The 19515-nt window shown below is 46.2% G+C and overlaps 2 protein-coding genes across 2 annotated transcripts in view; one reads left to right on the plus strand and one right to left on the minus strand.

The window, feature by feature from the left end:
* Positions 1-19515, minus strand: part of RAC2 (Rac family small GTPase 2) — a 121988-nt gene that overhangs the window by 16934 nt on the left and 85539 nt on the right. The window lies entirely within an intron of this gene.
* Positions 592-18419, plus strand: CYTH4 (cytohesin 4). Its single transcript, XM_064655024.1, has 13 exons — positions 592-742; positions 6678-6760; positions 9018-9115; positions 9384-9450; positions 11739-11857; positions 12239-12319; positions 12973-13085; positions 13621-13769; positions 15398-15509; positions 15954-16030; positions 16308-16379; positions 16830-16984; positions 17312-18419. The coding sequence occupies exons 1-13, from the start codon at positions 724-726 to the stop codon at positions 17382-17384; spliced, it is 1218 nt and encodes a 405-aa protein (XP_064511094.1). The 5' UTR covers positions 592-723; the 3' UTR covers positions 17385-18419.

A 19515-nucleotide genomic window follows, 5' to 3' on the forward strand; every position in this document is an offset into this window, starting at 1 on the left:
AGCTCTCTCACCAGCAGGAATATTGCTAAACCTGAGAGAGGTCTTAATTTCTTCATAGTTCACTCTATCCTGACTTACAAGGTTTCCAAGAAAAACAGTTTGTTAGTGAGTTAGTGGGCACTGAGGGAGGAAGAAGAAGCTGACAGCTTTATTCTCCCCTCTATCAACCATCCTCCAATTTTGGAGTGTTCATTCCCATCCCTACCCCCTCCACCTGCTGCAGAATTAACACAGGAGGAATCTTTCCTTTAGAATGAAACCACTTCCCCAATCAGATGGGTTTTCTGAATCAAGAACTTCCTTTTTTCCCCCCTCTCTCCTCAGAGTATTTCAGACAAAAAACACAAAGTACTATCAGCCTCTCACAGTTCATTTTGGTCCCCTCAAAGAGAGATTCTCAAAAAAGCTGCTGGGATGGAAATGCATCTGTGCATTTGTATTTCAGAAGTAGCCAGTGAGCCCCTGTTAGGTCACAGAAGTATGCACATACAGTTTCCTTCTCTGAGGCAAGCTCATGACATGTGATCAGAGGGACAGGGAGAGGAAGGGAGGAGTCACAGGGCAACCCGCCCCCCATAATTCTGCTGCGGTCTTGGTCACTGGCTCCAAGTTGTTTCAGTTCTGTGAAGCATCTGAACAAGCAGAAGGCAAGGACAAACAAAAACCCACATTTTCAACACATCTGAAACACATTTGTGTTGAAAATATATCTCACTCTTCAGGATGGACTTTTGTCCTTCTGGTAAGCCTTGACCATTGTGTATCTTTTTTTGGGTGAGGGCTGTGCACTCAGTTTGACAGAGTCGAGCACTCCATGAAATCCCAGCATCTAGAGTGGATACTGTGGCTGGTGGCTGGAGGGATGAGATGCTGGAAGATCCCTGGGGCTGCAGTAGATTGCTTGTCAGCCTTCAGGATTAGGCATGGGTTTCTTTTTACTTGCTCTCCTTTCACACTGGGAGAAAATTTCCCACTGATTCAAATGGCTTTGGTACTGAGAGTGTCTACTGCTGGGATCCCTATGGCTGGTGATCCTGGACTGAGCTGGGAACTGACTCAGGGGCATCAAGGGTTTATATGACACTTAGGATGAACACTTGTAAGCTTTGGCTTCTCTTCATGAAACTCTGGCATGGCTTGCAAGCTCCAAAATGGTGTTTCCCTGCAGATCCCAGGAGCTGGTTTGCCTCTGGGGAGCCTCTCATGCAGTTGGGTATCTCAGTGCAACACTCTTGCAAGGCTTTTGGTACTGGGGTGTCTCTTGCTTATGTCCATGTTAAAGGTGAATAACTGTATTAGGATCCTACAAACTCCAAGTGACCTGTAGGTGGGCCTGCCTGGTCCTGAAATAGTTTCAATGGGCAGATGTGGGTGGGGGGAGATAAGCCACACCCGAGGAACTGAGAGAGATCTTAGGTTTTATTTCCTTCTTTGGCAGGTGGTGGGAAAAGAGTTTGGGATTCAGCAGGAAAAGGCACACTTCCAGACTGAACATTTCTAGCCTCTGGCTGAGGAAGCTCTGAGCATGTCTCTGTGCAAAGCCAGCAGAGAGGGAGAGCTGAATAGCAATAGACTGAACGAGGGCCAGGAAGAAGAAGGATCACTTTGCAATGACCCTTCTCGATCTGATTCTGTCCTATCAGGCTTTTGTATATAGGTTATGGAGCAGAGAGTGAAAGCAAAAAGCGGTGCCCAGTTTCAATGACTGTTGTGCACATTTTAGCTTTGAGGTGTGTAGCCAAGGAAGGGGCACACTCAAACAACATACTTCCTTGTCAGGGAAATTTGTAGTACCTATAGGAGCTGAGCTCTTGTCAGCATCTGACTATGAATGTTGGTGAAGGTGGGTCTCTTCAGATCACCCAGCCCTCGCCACTGGAAAGCAACTGTGGTAAAAGATTCTGCAGGACAAACTGGACAGGAGGAGGGATAACTCATGTTTTACTATTTATTTTGGAGTGTGCCTCCCTCCTCACAGAAGGTCTGACACAGTCATTCATTCAAGTTATGTGTTATGAGTTAATTATGTCTTGAAAGTTACACATTCAAGTAAGTATACTTTGAATAAGGTATACACACTGCAATAGCACAATGAGATCCTGTTCAGGGAGAACGCAGGTTTGCTCAGTTCTGGCTAGAGGCAGAGCCCAGAGGCAGGCAAGGCCTGGAGAGATGTGCTGGCTCTGACTGATGTTTTTGCTCAGTCCCATCCTGTCACTCCACAGCTGGGTGAGAAAGAGGGTTTGTTTGATGCTGAGCTCCCTTGAGAGCCCAGGCTGCTACCAGACAGAGTTTTCCAGGGAGCTTTAGGGTACTGAATGCATTTGAAATTGCTAAGTTGTGGCTTGATTGTCCTGAAGGTCAGAGGTGCATGTACACCTTTTCCTGGGGTCACTCCTACCTTGAGGTGTGATGGTCCTATTAGGTACATATCTGTGCGATATGATCTATATCTGTGGGGAGGTTGCTCTCCCTGCAGTGCATGTCCTCTTCCAGATTCCTTCAAGACCATCTCACGACTGTCAGGGTGAGGCCACAGAGCCAGTATGCCCAATCCTTGAGCTGAGTGTGCGGAATATGGGAGAGCATATGGGTGCCATGGTATCCTGTGCTAGGATGTGTGGGGTAAGAGCCATAGTCAAAAGTGGCTAGAAGCTACCCTGATTGATGTAAGTTGTCATGTGGGATAAGGGGACGAGGAAGCAACATAAATACTTCACACCTTTTCCCCATAACTAAAATGTGCAAATTAAACCTGTTGGGATCTGTGTTGAATTTCTTCTGACACAAGCTGGAAGATAACTGTGTAGTGGCTGCAGGAAGGAGACAGATAGGGTTGGAGGGAACTGAGGAGCTGCAAGGCTTCCTGTCATCTGCCTGTTGCCAGCCTGTTACCTGGTTGTGGAGGTGGTGGTCTGTACTGCAGATGACACAACAGCCATATTGAAAAAGAAAAGGAATTTCAGGTGAAAATTTTCCACCAGACAGCCTTCTTCAGGCAGAAGGTGCCCATCAGGCTGCTCTGCTTGTGTGTTGCCATGGGTGGAGGTGCTCAAACCCTTTGGTGTCTACACTCAGAGCCCTACACTGCCTTGCAAATGGGCCTGATGAACCTCTGCTGTCATTCTGTGGGTGTGTAGCACATGGATGGTTTGCCACAGTGCTACAGATACAGTCATTCTTCATAATCTTCCCCCACAGCTTCTGCAGTCCATTCTTCCAGCTCTCCTGGATGGTCAACTTCCCACTTATTCTGTGCTTCAAAAACTGTCTTCCTATTCATATAATTTTGCTTGGGTTTGAAGCAAAACAGTGCCCATTGCCTATTCTGAAAATTGAAGAGAGAAGAACCACACACAAGCAAATGACATGCACATACATTTATCATCTGTTTAGTTACTGTCCGGATGGTTCTGCACAGCCCTTTGCAATGGGAAATGAGACCAGCAGACACAGTACTCTCTGCTGGCCACATAAGTACCCAGATGTTTGGGTAACTCCAACCTGCCCTCCAGATGGGAAGGCTGGAGGCATAAGTCACCACAACTGGAATTGAAGTCTGTGTACTGTTTTGAGTGACAGCACTGAAAAAACAAGCCTGGACAGTTCATGAGAAATTGGCAGGTCTTTCACTTAGGTTCTGCCCTAAGAGTGGGGAAACAACCTCAAGAGCAGGTGTAAGAACAACAGATGTGGTGCTGATGCACTTTCCTTTCAACATTTGCTCTCTGAAAATAAATTCCAAGTAGCAACTTCATGTCCTCTCTGGAGAGGATACCAGACATTTTTTTTTTTGGTGTCTGAACTGTGAAACTTCAGCATTGGTTTGGCTGGCAGTATCCTCCTGAAATGTGTGGGTGTTTTCATGGTGTGTTCTTCACCAGGGTGAAATTTCCCCCTGTGCAGAGAAGCCTGACCAGGGCTATGCTTCATCTGTGTCCTCACCTAGCTCTAGAGGGAAGTGTAACTTGGTGGTACTGAGGACTTTGACAAGGCTGAAGCTGTTCCTCAATCCCCTGGTGCAGGGCTGAATTGCCTCTGCCATTGCAAGTGTCTAGAGTGAGCCAGGTGGTGCTTTACTCAGTGTCCTCCTGTTGGCTCAGCTTGTTCTCAATGTGGAGAGGGAAGGAAAGGCTCTCAGTAACTCACCTCCTGCTTGCCCTGATGCCTCTGCTGCCTTCACTGCCTTTCTGCGGACGGTTCCTCAAACAAGCCCTTTGTGTTCACTTCCCCTGACTGCAGTGTGGTCAATAACATTGATGAATGGCCTCAGAACACCCTGAGCAGAGTATCAGGCTGCCTGTTACAACAGAGGAATAATGTGAATGCACTGACATCAGAATTATTTTCTAAGGCAATCAAGGACAAACTATTCAGGAAACTTAGGAAACCTAACAAGGACCCTCTCTGCAGCTCAATCTAAGTTGCCCTGAAAGTTTGATCCATCAATTTTTTTCTATACTATGTTAAACTTTCCTGCTTATTTACCCTTTTATTCCTTCCCCATGACTCATGCTTTTTCTCCCCCGCCCTCCCCACACACAGTCCTTCCCACACTTTTCTCATTCTGACAAACTGGACAGGTGAATCATTTGGAAGTCGGGGTTTTCAGATGTTCAGGAGGAAGGGGGACTGCATTATTTACAGTCTTGGTGGGGGTCATGTGGGTGAGATGGTGTCCTCTGGGAGCCTCATGCCTCTTTGAGATGCTTCAGGCTGCTTCAATAGACAAAGAACAACTGAAGCAAAGCAACCAGCCACACCGCAGAGTTTGCTGATGAGGTGGGGGAAGGTGAGGTTCCTTAGGTATGTCCTGCTATGGTGCTTTTGTGGAAAGGAATATAGGGCAAAAGATCTTAGTGGTAATCTGTCAAGGAATCACCCCAGTGATTCCACAATTACAAGCCCCTTCAGGAGTGAGAGAGATAAAGCTGGGTAGATGAGAGACTGGCCTCATCTCCTGCAGATGCCAGAACAGTGGGAGACATAAATTAAGCTGAAGCCCAGGCACTGCTCAGAGGCATAGGGCTGACATTCAAAGGGAAGTTAGCAACCTGCCTAATAAGTAGCTGAGCTGTTGCATGGGGTTTTTTGGTTGTGGTTTCTTTTTGTTTGTTTATTTTTTGTTTGCCTTCTTGGTTGCTTGTTTGGTGTTATGCTTGTTTGCTTGGTTGTTTGTTTTCCTCTCACATACAGATTTGGATGTTGCAAGGCTTCTGGATGCCACCAGTTTTCCTTCTATCTTGACTGGCTTCAGCAATCAGTCAGCTTCTTTCAGCTTTTCACAAGGGCTGCTTCCAGGACTGGGAGGGCACATGGGTCCATCCCACTCCTGGCTTCATGCTGGCTGCTTGTCCAGTGCTTTACTCCCACAGATTCAGCAGTCTCTCCCCAGGGAATGCAATGCTTGAAACCAGCAGGAAGAGAGGCTGCAGCCTGAGAAGAGTAACAGGAACATACTTAGCTCATGAGGGAAAGATTAGGATTATGGAAGGCAGATCTCTCTGAGCTGTTGTGGCCATGACAGGAAAGAAGCATGTGGACTCCAAGATGATCGCCCTTGTCCCCTTTTCCTTCTGTCTGTCGTGGCTGCTTCCTTCCCCTTTTTTCCTCCAGTCATATTTATAACAGTTGTTTTGCATGTGAGATCCACACCAAGAGAATTTCCAATGCAACTGGTGCTACTTCCCCTTTTTCCAGGAAGACAGGAGGCACAGGGGATTATGGCTCATGAAACAGTGAAGCAGAACATCCAGTGACTTGACATAGCTTCCTGGGAAAGCTTTGTCTTGCAGTATTTAGGTGCAGCAAGGGCCCTGTCTGCCACTTCAGGAGTGACCTTCAGTGCTCTCAGCCTTTTGTGAGTGCCTTTTTTTTTTCCTGGGGCCTCGTCATCTGCTTTGCCTCCTCTCTATGGCTGCAGCCTTCTCCTTCTCCTTGCCAAAGAGACTACGTTTCACCTGGATTATATTTAGCAGCAGTACTGTCTCCCCAATTGTTCTGGGTGTTTTATGAATCATGTTGTGGTTGCCTTGGCTCTACTGCTATCTGTTTAACTTCCTGTACATTAGAAGAAAGCCTACTCATATTTCTGTGTTGTTTGCGGTCCACAGAACAACAGCCTTCCAAAGACATTCCTTCTTCAGCAAGGCTTTCATCCCCCCAGATCCTGCCTTCAGATTTGAAAAACCTTGATTCTCTCTCTTAAGTCACTTCTGACCCTAGCTGTGGGGGATCAATCCATGAAGCCAGTGGCTCTTCATGGGAGGTTTGGATGTAGGTGAAGTGTTTAGGTCACAGATTTTCAGTACATAGAGATGACTGACATAAAAACCGCCAGAGAGCATTTGGTGAGACCTCCTCATTGTGCTCACAGCAAGCAGAATTGCTTGAGTGGGCGGGTGGGTTGCTGCAGGTTTAGATAAGAGGGCTACCAACACATCTGACTGTAAGGAGGGGTGTATGGGTCTGTGCTGCTTGCTCTGGACTGAGAACCATTTGCAGGCCAAAGGTGAGGTACAGTGGCTGCAACAGCAGGGAGCATAGATGCTCAAACACAGAAATCAGAGTTGCTATGACATGACCCTAGGAGAGGATACCTACTGGGAGGTCGAGGCAGCTTTTTCTGTGATATGTTGGCCCCAGTACTATTGTCACGGGCATCTTTATTCTTCCAGAGTCAACTGATTTGAGCGAGGCTGAAGAGACTGAAATAGAGATAATCAGGCAGCACAAACAGGGGCTTTTGGAGGACATTAAGGTAAGGACCATCCTGTTTCTCTTGCCTGCCTAGCTTTCTAAAATCTGTCTTCACCAAGGAGCATCTTTGCATAACAGTCCAGGCCATGCAGAAGTGCTCTGGCACTGGAGACATTTTCTCTGTCATGATCCAACTTGAATTCTCAACTTCAGGCTGCCCTGGCCTATTTGCCACCAGTGTACGTCCAACTCTCTGCTGCAGGAATCATCAGCTGCCCTAATGGGATATTTGAGAAAGGCTGGTCAAATTATGAGCAGGGATGAGCTGGGATTGCATATTTAGGATTAAGGTAACGAGTATGACTTCATTGTCATACTGGCAGGCACCTGGCTCAGCATTTATGATTATTTTTAATTACCGATTACCTGCTAATTACATAGCAGGTTACCTGCAGGTTACCTAGTTACCTGCAGCATCATTCTGTGTTTATCAAACTTTTGTTTTGTTTGTGGACCTCTAACAAGTCCTTCATGCAGGATCCTGTCTCTTCGAAGAGGTGTATTGGCAGGACCTTCCACACAAGTTTCTGTGGTTGAACTTGCTTTTTTCCTTTTCTTTTAACAGACCCAAACATTTCTACACTGACTCCTAAAAGTGTCTGAAAGTAACAGATTCAAAATCAGTCAGACTGCATCACAGTCATGCGTGGTGCTGTACACTTTCTATTCTGTTCTGCATCCATCACCATGGAATATGATTTCCCATTAGAGAGAGCTTATTACACTGAATCATTGGACTTGGACTGATTTCCCAACAATATGAAGATGTCCAGATGTCTGGGAAATAGGTGCAATATTTCCTGGCATAAAGGATTAAGCCAAACTACAGACTCCCTGTTTCTGCTGCAAATCGGAATAGTGTCTTGTCTCCTCTTGCAAAACAGATGATGAATGTATGTGCATGTCATTTGCTTGTGTGTGGTTCTTCTCTCTTCAATTTTCAGAATAGGCAATGGGCACTGTAAGAGGAATACTACATTTTTTTGCCCACTCTGGACAGAGAAATGTTGCTAGACTGCACAAATTCATATTTTAAATCCTAAATCCATTAAGCAATGCATTGTCCAATGGAACAGAATGAGTTTAGGTGAAAAGACTACCTTAGAATGAGAGTCATTTTCCCCAGGGGATCTTTTCTGAAAGTGTCTAGCAATACCCTTAAACACAAACACTTGGGGGAATGTCTGGGGCAGGGGAGAGGGAGGAGAGGAAAGGATGGGTCTTTAGTTGCCAGTAACACTGCCAAAAAACAGCAGTGAGTAAAGTAACAAAATTGATAATAATTTGAAATTTGGGAGCTAAGATCATTGTTTCGTTACATTTTTGCAATACCTAAAGCTTAGTAAGGAACACTCACAGCTATGGAGACTAATGAAGCACAGAAGGTGGCCAGAGCCAAACTAAAGCTCTTTTAAATGATGGGATATTGCAGAAATTCAGTTTCTCTGTCTGGTTAAATGCTTCATCCACATCCTCATTCCTTGATGAGAAAGGATCTTCCCCTGCTTATTGTGGTTTGCCTGGGGAAGAATTTGGGTGATTCCTGGAAGAGATCTGTGATGTAATTTGGCTCTGAGGAGGACCATAACTGAAGAATGGAAACAAGCAGATATAGATTTCCTTAGTAAAGCAGAACATCCAGCCAAGGCGGCCATGGTCTGTCATGGGCCTAAAGGAAAGTGAATTCCACAACTGATTTTTTTTTTAAATTTGCAATACTCTTTTTTTACTCCTTCTTTCTTCTTTCTCCCCCTAAAGACAGGTAGCTGCTCAATGATGTTTGAATGATAGGTATGTTAAAAACTGTGTTTCATAGTATTGCCACTTCAGGTTCATATTGACCTCACAGTTACTGATTCCACTTCCCCTTTCCTGGATGCGTAGCAGGGCTATGCAAAGTAAAAGCTCAAAGGAAAAGGGCACAATGGAAGGATTCTTGCATCTGACATTGTTTGAGGAACTGAAATCAACACTGGGGCGAGTTCTCTGACACTCGCCACGCTGGCTAATCTTGATTTTTCCAGCCTTGATTGACAACAGACATGAGAACATTCCTCTGCTCCTCTCTCCAATTGTTTTCATCTGGAATCCAGCAGGGTCACCCCAGAGCAGTCCCCATTTCGTAGACATCCTTGGCTGGTCATGACCATCTGACCTGTCCTTTTCCTATGTTTGAGGGAAGTAGTAAAACATGCTCTGTATGTATGTCTGCTGTTTTTCCTTCCATTGCCTTCATCCTCCTGATGTTTCTTTTGCAGAAGCTGAAGGAGGAGATTGCTGAAGTGTTTGCAGAGATCGAGCGTTTCCAAAATGCAGAGAGGCAAGAGGCAGACAATAATCCTAGAGAACAGACCAGGCAAGTGTAATAAGTATGCCTTTTTTTACAAAGTCTCTCTTTTGAGGTTGAAAAAACAAAAGTGCTAATGGGATTTGGATCACAACAAGGACAGGGAAATTAGGCCAGGAATACCCTTCTCTCCTCTTAGATTTCTCTTTATTTCTGGATAGTCAGACACCTGTCCTTAAGATATCTAAGTTACCTAACTTATTACTAAGTTACTTGTGAGTGAAATGACATGTTCCTTTATTCTGTTTGATTTTCCTTCTTTTTTATGTGTTTGCAGCAAACTATCACAGAGGGATAAAATTCTGTCCCTGGGCCGGAAGAAATTCAACATGGATCCTGCAAAGGTAGGATTTGTTCATACCACCTATGAAGATAAAGAAAGCTTGGAGGAAGATATTCTGTTGGCTGTTGGCCCACTTGCAGCCTCCTATGTCAAAGGAACTATGGCGTGGGACTGTGTTTCCTAACTCACTAAGGCTCCAGTTAGTAACACTCTCCATTCTATTCCTGAATAAGATCTTTTATATGATCAAGCTGTGTTGTCTCCCCCCATCACATGCTTATAGGTCATCCCATACTATTCAACCCAAACCTAAGAGAAGTAAGGGGAGGATGGTTTAACACTGCCAATATGTCACGGGAGCCAAATTTCCTTTAGCACAGCTCTTCTTGACTGCAAGGCTGAGTTTGCTATAATGTGATAGATGAGGATGAACTAAGAAGAAGGGGAGAAATTTTGAGAACAAGTCAGATTCCTTGGCTCATTCGTAACAGAAGAGGACAAGATGCCTCTGACATTTTGGAAACAGTTTTGGTTTTGGTTGAATTGTGGAGTAAATACAGCTTTTCTACTTTCTGGGACTCTGACCAGTGGTGTCAATTGCCTTCAGCCCTTTGCAGAAAGCTCTAAAAACATTAAGTAGACAAGATGCGAGAAAGACAGTTCTCTCTTCCTTCCTCCTCACTGGTGGGCCACTTTTTTGAGCTCTGTAAGGAAAACCACAAGCTGTGATCGAATGATAGCTCATCACCAGCTAACTACCTCAGCTAACATCTTGAGTGGCTGCTGCTCAGCATGACAACTTCTCATGCCTCCTTCTGTGCCCTGCTGAGACTGTCAAGATGCCTTCCCCAGCATCCACACCACAGCTGGAGTGCTTACCAGTCCCCTGGACATCCCTCTGCCAGTAGGAGCTGTCTCAGAGCAGTGATATCAGTACTTATAGCCTGCATTAGAGAAGGTTTTATTTTGCCTTTCAATCTGACCTTGGTTTGAAACCCCAGAGGCAACTCTCTATGGCACTGTGCCATTCTGTGCAGAAATACCCGAACTAGTTCTAACCCCAAGTTAGCTTTATTAGTTTAATGCTGATCAACCTGGTCAAAATGTTGTATACGCTGTGCCTGTATTATGCAGATCTCTGATTATTGCCTCCTTTTTGCTACATGCAATAAACAGGGAGGTGCTGCAATGGAAGGAAATTTCTTTACCCCTCCTTTCAAAGGTTACACTCCATCCATGCAATGCTGATACTTTAAATGAGTTCCTATCTTCAAGATCCCATGGAAGTTCCTGAGGATAGAGGAGATAAGCGTTAGGAATCTGGCCAAACAAAACCTTTGGGGAGAAACATTTTCTTCTGGAAAATGGGGCCCCATCATCACTGCAATGCTTTGCAAAATTAAATTGGTCTTACCAAAATTCCATCTGGGGAAAGAGAAAGGGAAATAGCATGGAAAAAAAAAATCTCACAAACATTTCAATTTCTCTTTTGAAACTGCTTTTTCTTTGGGGCATTTTAGAGATAGTTTCTTATATATTACAGGGGAAAGTGAAATGATTCCATTGAAGTAGAACATTTTGATGGATCTAAAATAATTTTCATTCTTTTATTGTATTTTGTGAGGAGAATTGCTATGTGGTCTGGAGAACTGCAGTGTTGTTAGATATTGTCAAGAATCCTTTGAACAAAACCTCAGCTTTCTTTGGCTTTGAAAATCATGAAATTCTCTCTTAAATAGGATATTGACTCTTTGCACAACCCAACTCAGACACTCTGTATTCCTTAAAAAGCATATTCCATCCTTACTGGCTAGGAGGGACGGAACTGAAAAGACTGCAGTCTTCTCTGTTCTGTTGGATGGAAGAAAAATTAAGAAAAAATTATTTTGAGTTGTCTCAAGCCTTTATTTTTGCCTGAGTACATTTTTTTTCATTATGTCTTCTTTTAAACAGAGTGTTTCCTTTAAGTTAATTTAGGGGAAAAAAAAAGACATTTAGGAACAGAACACTAAGATATTTTGATTGAAAATATTAAAATGAATTATTTTCACTTTGCCTTTTTGACTTTTAAACTACATTGCCCTTTTTTGTTTGTTTGAGTTTCCATCAGAGTAAAACATTTAGCCAGATCTAGGAATGAAATGAAAATGGGACTGACCACCCATAGTGGATGAAGAGGGATGGAATAAAGATGAGAACATGGCTGTGATCTCCCATAAAGGGACTGGGGAGTAACAGAGGAGGAAAGTTCATCAAAGCTAAGGAAGGCTGATATCAATGTGTTGGAGTCCTACTTATTCATCACACAATAAAGCTGTCTTATTTCACTGTCTTGCTTCTCCTTCCCAGGGGATCCAGTACCTGATTGAGCACCAGGTATTATCCTCAGACCCGCAGGAGATCGCCAAATTCCTCCACAAGGGTGAAGGTCTGAACAAGACAGCCATTGGGGATTACCTGGGTGGGAGGTGAGCAGCCCAGGCAGGATGAGGAGACCCTTTGGAGGCCCTGTCCTGCCTGGCCCCTCTTAACTACCATTTTAGATGACCTGTGGCAGACCTCAACCACGTGCCAAGACTGAACATACCTCCAACCACAGTGGGCTGAGTGGGCAGTACACCCCTGGGAGGGTCTTTGGAGGGTGACTAAGGCTGGCTATATGGGCTACTTTTCCTGCTGCCGGTAGTGGGGTCAGTCTTCCGAGACAAGAGCACATGTATCAGCTGCTTCTTGGTCGAAGGGGAAGTGGAGGCTGGGATGGAGCCAGTGGCTTGTTGTCACACCAAGGGGCATCCAAACTGAGCAGGATCAGAGCTCTCTTCTGACCTTTTCCCTCCATCCTCTCCCAGGGACCCCACAAACATTCAGATCCTCCAAGCCTTTGTGGCATGTCACCAGTTTGCCCACTTAAACCTGGTGCAGGCACTGAGGTAAGTGACGGTGACAGATGCAGGGGATGGTGCTGGAGCCTGCTCAGCTACTGGGTCTTACTGCCCAGGAAGGTCAGGAAGCCTTACTGGTCTGAAATGGGAACTTCCCAAGGCCCCGCTGCATGTGGTGGCTCCAAGGCTGTTGCTCTGTGAGTTGTCAACAGCTTCTCCAGGGGGATCACTTTTGTGGCCCCTTGACTGAACTGACCATTTGCAGAAAAGTGGATCCCTGTGGCTTCAATGCCTGGGGGGATGGGAAAAGTTCTTTTTGCAGCAGGAATCATGTCTGTCCACGGTGCCTGTTATGTCAATGACAAAGTGACTCAGTCTTAGGGCATCTTGTTTTCTTATAGGCCACCTCCTGGCAGGACTCTTTCTCTTGAGGTCTCTGCTGCCTTGCAGGACACTCATTAAGAAGCAGAGCCATGATTTCCAGGATGTTTAGTTCTGCTTCCTGCTTTTAGGGTGTTTGAGACTGATGAACCCAGGCAATTTGTAGAGAGAGGAGCAGAGCTTCTGCTTCATGCACTGTGTTGTCTCCTTGGTGTGATGGGATGACTTCTTTTATTTTCATGGTATCACATGGGTTGAGGGAAGGATAAATGTTTCTTGCACCCAATCTGACTAACTGTCTGGCATGCTGCTCCTGATAGACAGTTCCTATGGAGCTTCCGGCTGCCTGGGGAAGCACAGAAGATTGACCGGATGATGGAGGCCTTTGCCAACCGGTACTGCAAGTGTAACCCAGGAGTATTCCAGTCCACAGGTAGTTATGGGGAGAATGCCTATAAAGCTGAACTACACTTTGCTAGAGAGAGTAGCCTGACTTTTCCATTCACAAAGCACAGAGGGCACCACTTGGAAGTGTGTTTCCCCTTAAGCTGAAGGAGGCAGCCCAGTTCCTGTGAAGCTGAACATTTTTGGTCCCCCTTTTCCCTCTGTGCTACAGTCCATTCCAATGGGCAGTAGACTGGAGAAGTGGTCCCAGCCTCACATGAGATATACTGCATTGCAGCAAGGATAGCACTGACAGATGTGGGTCTGTAGAAACTTTCCTGCTGGCAGAGGCATTATTGGACCAGATCTGCCCAATTTGCCCCATTATCCTGAGGGAATGGAATCACTCCAATCCAACTCTGTCCCTCTTTCTCCTAGCAGAGGGGACATCTCCCTTCTCCTCCTACAACTGAGAGAATGACACTGTTCTTCAGTGACTAGAAACCAAGCCACCTGCTAGGGTGAGGATTGTTCTGCTCTCTAAAACAAGTAGCACCCATCCTGGTTTTCTTTCTCATTGATAGATACCTGTTACATACTCTCCTTCTCTATCATCATGCTTAACACCAGCCTGCACAACCCCAATGTGAAAGACAAACCCCACTTTGAAAGGTTTGTATCCATCAACAGAGGCATTGACAATGGAGGGGACCTGCCAGAAGAGCTCTTAAAGGTAAGAAGACTTCCAATTTTATCATGAAAAATCACCTCTTCTCTCTGCTCAGAGCCCACTGAGAAGCAAAGGTCTGCAGGTCTCAGTGTGATACAGGCTTGCTGATCTTCTGCCGTACAAGGAGAAGGTCCTCATGGGGAAAGAAGGCAGTATGTATAAAAGCGAATCTGGAAAATGTGGGAACTGCTTTGGAGAGAAGCTTCACACATTCTTTTTGGTGAGGACATGGAGCAAGAGAGACAGGGCTGGAGACATTCAGGGAATAGCTGTATCAGTTTAACGAAGTTTGTGCTTTTAAGTCTGTACGTGTGAGAGAGGAACAGATACTGCTGTGTGTCGTGTAGGTGTGAGGCCATGTGAATGGGGTACCCACCTCTCTGGGAGGTAGCTGGGCACCTCACTCATCCAGCTTTGAAATTCCTAGCCCCCAAGGGGGCTAGCTATTTCTTGTGTGTCTCTGTGTATAAGAATCAATGTCACTGTGGCCAAGATTATGAATCCCTTTCCCTTTTTCATTCCTAAATGTCTCAGTTGACTCCAATGTTTGCATCAGTCAGGACACCAGTGCCTGACTTCTCTTACACCAGGATATATCTTTGAATGAGTAGAACCAACAAGCCCCAATGAGTGTCAGGGTCTCCTCCAGCATCTAGAAAGCTCTCATCAGGTCCGTGGTGTTTCTTATCCCAGGGGATGAAGATGCAGAGACAAGGGATGCATCCATTAGCAAAGCTGGAGCTTCCATTTTCTCAAAAGCTCAGCAGCTATGGAACCTGCCCTATGAGGCAAGGTAGAAGTGGGCAGCCTGCCTACGTGTGTCTGGCTTCACCAACCAGCCTGGGCACAATAACTTCTGTCTTGTGTCAGAGGCTGCCTACATCCCAAACGTGGGTTTGCTGAGCAGCATCCCTTCAGGGTAAAGGCTTTAGATTTTACTCCAGGTGTCATTTCTGTCAGACAATTTGAGGGAAGATGCAGAAACCTGTAGTTTCTTTTTTTTTTCTTGGCTTGGGATTTGTGTTAAAAATGACTGGAAATCCAATGACGTTAGCAACATGTCAGTATACCTTGAAAGCTAATAACCTGCCTCCCTGTCACTCTGCTGTTATGAATGTCACCCTTTGTGTCCCTCAGTGCCAAAGCCTCGGTTCTATGAAATGTGCTTCCTTGTGGCCATGTAGCTGTATGTGCTGGTCTCTACAGCTTATCGACAGTGTTTGGCCCCACCAACCTAGGGTCTAAATGGGGCTGCAGTTTCTGCCGTGTTGAGTCCCCATCCTACTCCCTTAACACTACCCAAAGCAGCACTTGTGTTATGCTGGGTTTGGTCACAGCAGCCTGTCTTGCTATGGGTGCACCATTTTGTGTCTGTGACTTTCTAAATTGAGACTCTTTATGACACGAGGTGCAGAAAAGAGCTAGTGGTCTCTCTTGAAACCCTGTGATGTGTAGACTGAGGGCTGTTGTACCCCCAGTGCTCACTGCCTGCTCCCCTGCACTTTGCCTGCCTGCCCTTGTAGAAATAGAGTGATGGGCCAGATGGACCTAGGATAGTTGTGTACAAGCTTTGTCAGAAATAAATCTTTCACTGTCTTTCTCTCTCTCTCTCCACTAATGCTTTGGGGCAGAATCTGTTCGAGAGCATAAAGAATGAACCATTCTCCATACCAGAGGATGATGGCAACGACCTCACCCATACTTTCTTCAACCCTAACCGTGAGGGCTGGCTGCTGAAATTAGGTAAGGGGGGAGGACTCCCCTAGCTCCACTGACTTCCCCGCTTGCCTGCCTCCAACCACAGATCTCCCCCTGCAACCCACCATCATCTCTGCTGTCCTTCGGTCCTGTCTGCTGTGGTGGGCTGAGGCTGACACCTGCTGTTGAAAGCAGCTGCTGCTCCCTCCTCCCAGCTATTGCAGGCTCTGTCTTCTCAAAAAGGGACTTGAGAAGATATTCCTCCCCTGTTCCCATTCACAGCACCATCAGAGCAAAATTGGCTCCCTGTATGTGCATGTCCACAACACTACATCACATCAGTGGTTAGCACCATGGTGTCTCCTTGGAGCTCACCCACAGGGAGATCTGGGAGTGTATGTCTGTGTGTGCAGGTCTGGAGCTTGGGGGTGGCAGGGGGAAGGACAGAAAAATGTGTGACTAATGGCTTTTGAATCTCGTTGCCTTTAGGAGGACGTGTGAAAACCTGGAAACGCCGCTGGTTCATTCTGACAGATAACTGCCTGTACTACTTTGAATATACCACGGTAAAGGCTTAACTCATGGTTGGGAAAGTGTTCTGGGTGGTTATGAGCCTCTGAGGGGCCAGGGAGGAGCAGAGGATAGGGGGCAATTCTTCCCTTCTACCCTGTGCTCCCAGACTGAACTCGGTGCTGTTTGCTCACCTGTGGTCTTGTCTCCCCAGGCATACACTGCCCCTGTCACCTCCACAAAGACACATGTCTGGGAAATCAGAGAGGCTCTAAATAGTGGCATAGATTTGGGGAGCATCTTGGGTATTAATTCATGTTTCCTTGCCTTCAGGACAAAGAGCCTCTGGGCATTATCCCCTTGGAGAACCTATCAGTCCGGAAGGTGGATGATCCCAAAAAGCCAGTAAGTCTCCACTGGTTGGTACTCTGCCAACACAGGCTGTCAGATGGTCAGAGGGAAGAGAAGATGCATACAACCATGCTTGTCAGAGGGAAGGTGCCATTCCAAACTGCCTTGTGCCCCCATCTAAACATGACTGTATTTTTAATTTATATTTCTGGTGTGAAGAGACAGCTGTACTTTGGCTGGCTGTATTGTATGTTTTCACATGTGTATATACGTGTAGGTGGGCAGAGATGAGTGTACACATCTGACTTCCTAGTTATTTTGCACCAGGAGATGTGGGTTCCATTCTTGGGGTGGGGAAGGAAAGGATCTGTTACATTTCAGAGACAGAATGCTCTCCTCCCTTTTGGAAGCTCTTTGAGCCTGTCACTCATGGTTGGAGGCAGCATAGCCTCCTTGGTCCACCGTGTCTTCCCCCACTGCTCCATTTTATTTCCTTCCTGACAGAACTGCTTTGAACTCTACAATCCCAACTGCAAAGGGCAGAAGATCAAAGCCTGCAAAACAGATGGGGATGGGAAGGTGGTTGAAGGCAAGCATCAGTCCTACAAGATCTCAGCAGCCACACCAGCAGAACGTGATGAGTGGATTGAGGCAATACGGTGAGGAGACCAGAACTAGAGGCCTGAGCTTGCCTTTTTTCAGCCCCAGGGACAGATGATCACACAGATTATTTGGCTATCAAAGCTTCAAAAGAGGGGTGAACAGAAATGTTTGTAGTCTAGCACTGTGGTACCTCTTGACTTTATAGAGTTTCAAGGTCCCTTCTAGAGAATCTCTAGCCACAACTAAATTCTCTGCTGTGAGTCTGGAGATCTCCAGTCCTACACTTTGGCAAGTGGTGTCTCTGTGCAAGTTCATTTGGGTTATCTGTGCTGCTCTCCATCACTAAATCTCTTACTTTTGCTCCCATTTCCTCTTATTTCCAGAACGAGCATCACACAGGATCCTTTCTATGATCTGGTCTCTGCCCGTAAGAAAAAGATTGCCAGCAAAAACTGAACCCTGACCTGGTCACTAGCCTCAGGAAAGCATAGGTTGGTGGACAGCTTCCCTCTCTTGCTGGGCTATTCCAGTGAAGAAATTTGGGAGCGTTGGTTCTCTCTGCCTCCCACTTGGCAAGAAGATAAACGACAGGACAGCTTGCCAGGTTTGCTTCTTCCCTTTCCAAACTGAAGGCAGTGGTGCAGGGTGCAATCCACTGAGGACTGTCAGAACTGTGGGCACGGAGTTACGCATGTCCGAACACAAAGACTCAACAGCAACTGACCTTTGGGTTCTCCCATACATCCCCAGACATGTCGGACAGGATCTGAGAGGAGACAAGAATGTCTGCAGAATGTCTCTGGCCCCTCCCACAATGAAACCAGGCCAGACTATTTTTCTGTGAGGATCCATGTAGATGTTCTTGGAGCAGCTGAGCATAGTCCAGTCGGTTGCAGAGCAGAAAGGCCCCAGTGGTTTCTCTTCCACAAACAGACATGTAGTGTTTGTGGGGTGGAGGCCACTACTATTTAGGACCTCACTGTGAAACCAGAGGCCAAGGTAAGATAAAAAGTCCTCAGTTCAGAAGAAATCCCTCTCTCCCTCTTCCCATAGCTGTGAGGGCTATAATCCTGGGAAGTTCCTGCTCTGTAACTGAGTCATAGGTTTTAAAAAGTTAGAGGTGTTGGATCCCTATCCAACATAAGGGATAACTGAGCGTAGAGAGGCGGTGGGACCAAGGAAGCAGCTCTGGGTCTTTTGTTTCTCTGTTTTGAGCCTTGGGGATGACCACAGGTTTCCCTAGGGAAGAAACCCAAACACTAGCTCTCCTGATTGATGGCTCCCCAACAAAGGTTGATTCCTTGTACCAGCCCAGAGGCCTGGTATATGAAAGGCTTTCAGCTAGATGGCATGAAAAACTGAAGGTGCATACACCTCCCCCACACTAGCACACTCACACAGGGGCATTCCCATCTTCACACATTGGTGTCGTCTGATGTCTCGGTGTTTTTGTCTCTTGTGTAAAAAAAGAAATAAAAGTGCTTGAAACAAGCCCAAAACTCAGGGTACACGATCGTTTTCGTGATAAAGGCAGAGAACGCAAGATAAAGAGTGTCATGTTCCTGTGCCCAGCAAAGCAGCCTGAGCACCACCGCAGTCTCTTGGCTTTTTCCTTCCTGCAGGGGGCTGTATCTACCACGAAATCTGCAGCAGGGCCAGCGCAGCCCGATTATTCATTCCGGTTATTTTTGCCCAAGCCACAGGAATGTTGAATTAATTTCAAGAGTCAGGGAGCGTATCTCAGAGTTGCAGCACGCGCTCACCCTGGAGAAGAAACGTGAAGGTTTTCTTCTGCTCGCGCCTGCAAATGTCTCCTGCATAGAATCTCTTTGCTAGCGATGTGATACGGAGTGAGTTTGCTGCCCACTGCTCTAGAGCACATGTGTTTACACACACACGTTCACTCCTGCTTTGTATTCAATGAGAGGAGGCAGGCTTGTGTCCAGACATTGAGGAGAAGTCAGAATATGGCCCCTTATCTTGTCAACATCTCCAGTATATGTAAGTGAAATAAAAATATGCATTTGGTTGGTGAGAGATGCCCCAGAGCCTAGGATTTGGGTGAGAAGTGTCTGTTCCAGTGCTTTTCCAGGCTTACACTCTGTGTGACAAAAGCCATCAAAATGAAGCCTGGAGTCTCTCTTCTACCCACAATCTGGTCTTGGGTGAGGGAATAAAGGCTAAGCCCTCCCTACAGTTTACCTGGATCATTCCTATGACAGCAGGGTCTATCCAAGCTCTCCCCCATTCCTCATCCCCAATCCTTCCCATTCTCTTCAGGCTGCCTATGTTCTTTCCCCTCCATTCTTCACCTAGATACCCACACACTGCAGAGCAAACTTATTCATAGCAGGGACAGGGTGGGAAGGACAACTTGTGAGAGGCAAAACAATGCACAGAGACAGGCAATTGTGTAATTTCCATCCATCAAACTAACCAAAAGAATCAGGAAGGGCCGGGCCAGGTTTCTCCTCTCCTAGAAACTGAGGCAGGGAGACAGTAAGTTTGAGTTTCCACTGCCTTTCCTTGACTCCAGCACAGAAAATGCATTTCTAAATTCCTTGCTGTACTCCTCAGTGTCATGAAC

This window comes from Pseudopipra pipra, chromosome 5 (genome assembly GCF_036250125.1).
Source record: "Pseudopipra pipra isolate bDixPip1 chromosome 5, bDixPip1.hap1, whole genome shotgun sequence".
Classification (NCBI taxonomy): Eukaryota; Metazoa; Chordata; class Aves; order Passeriformes; family Pipridae; genus Pseudopipra; species Pseudopipra pipra.

Bases quoted from the DNA above. Each gene is read 5' to 3' on its own strand.
- CYTH4 (XM_064655024.1), top strand. The intron at 6,761-9,017 runs GTAAGGACCATC...TTTCTTTTGCAG, and splicing joins GGCTTTTGGAGGACATTAAG to AAGCTGAAGGAGGAGATTGC. The intron at 12,320-12,972 runs GTAAGTGACGGT...TGCTCCTGATAG, and splicing joins AACCTGGTGCAGGCACTGAG to ACAGTTCCTATGGAGCTTCC.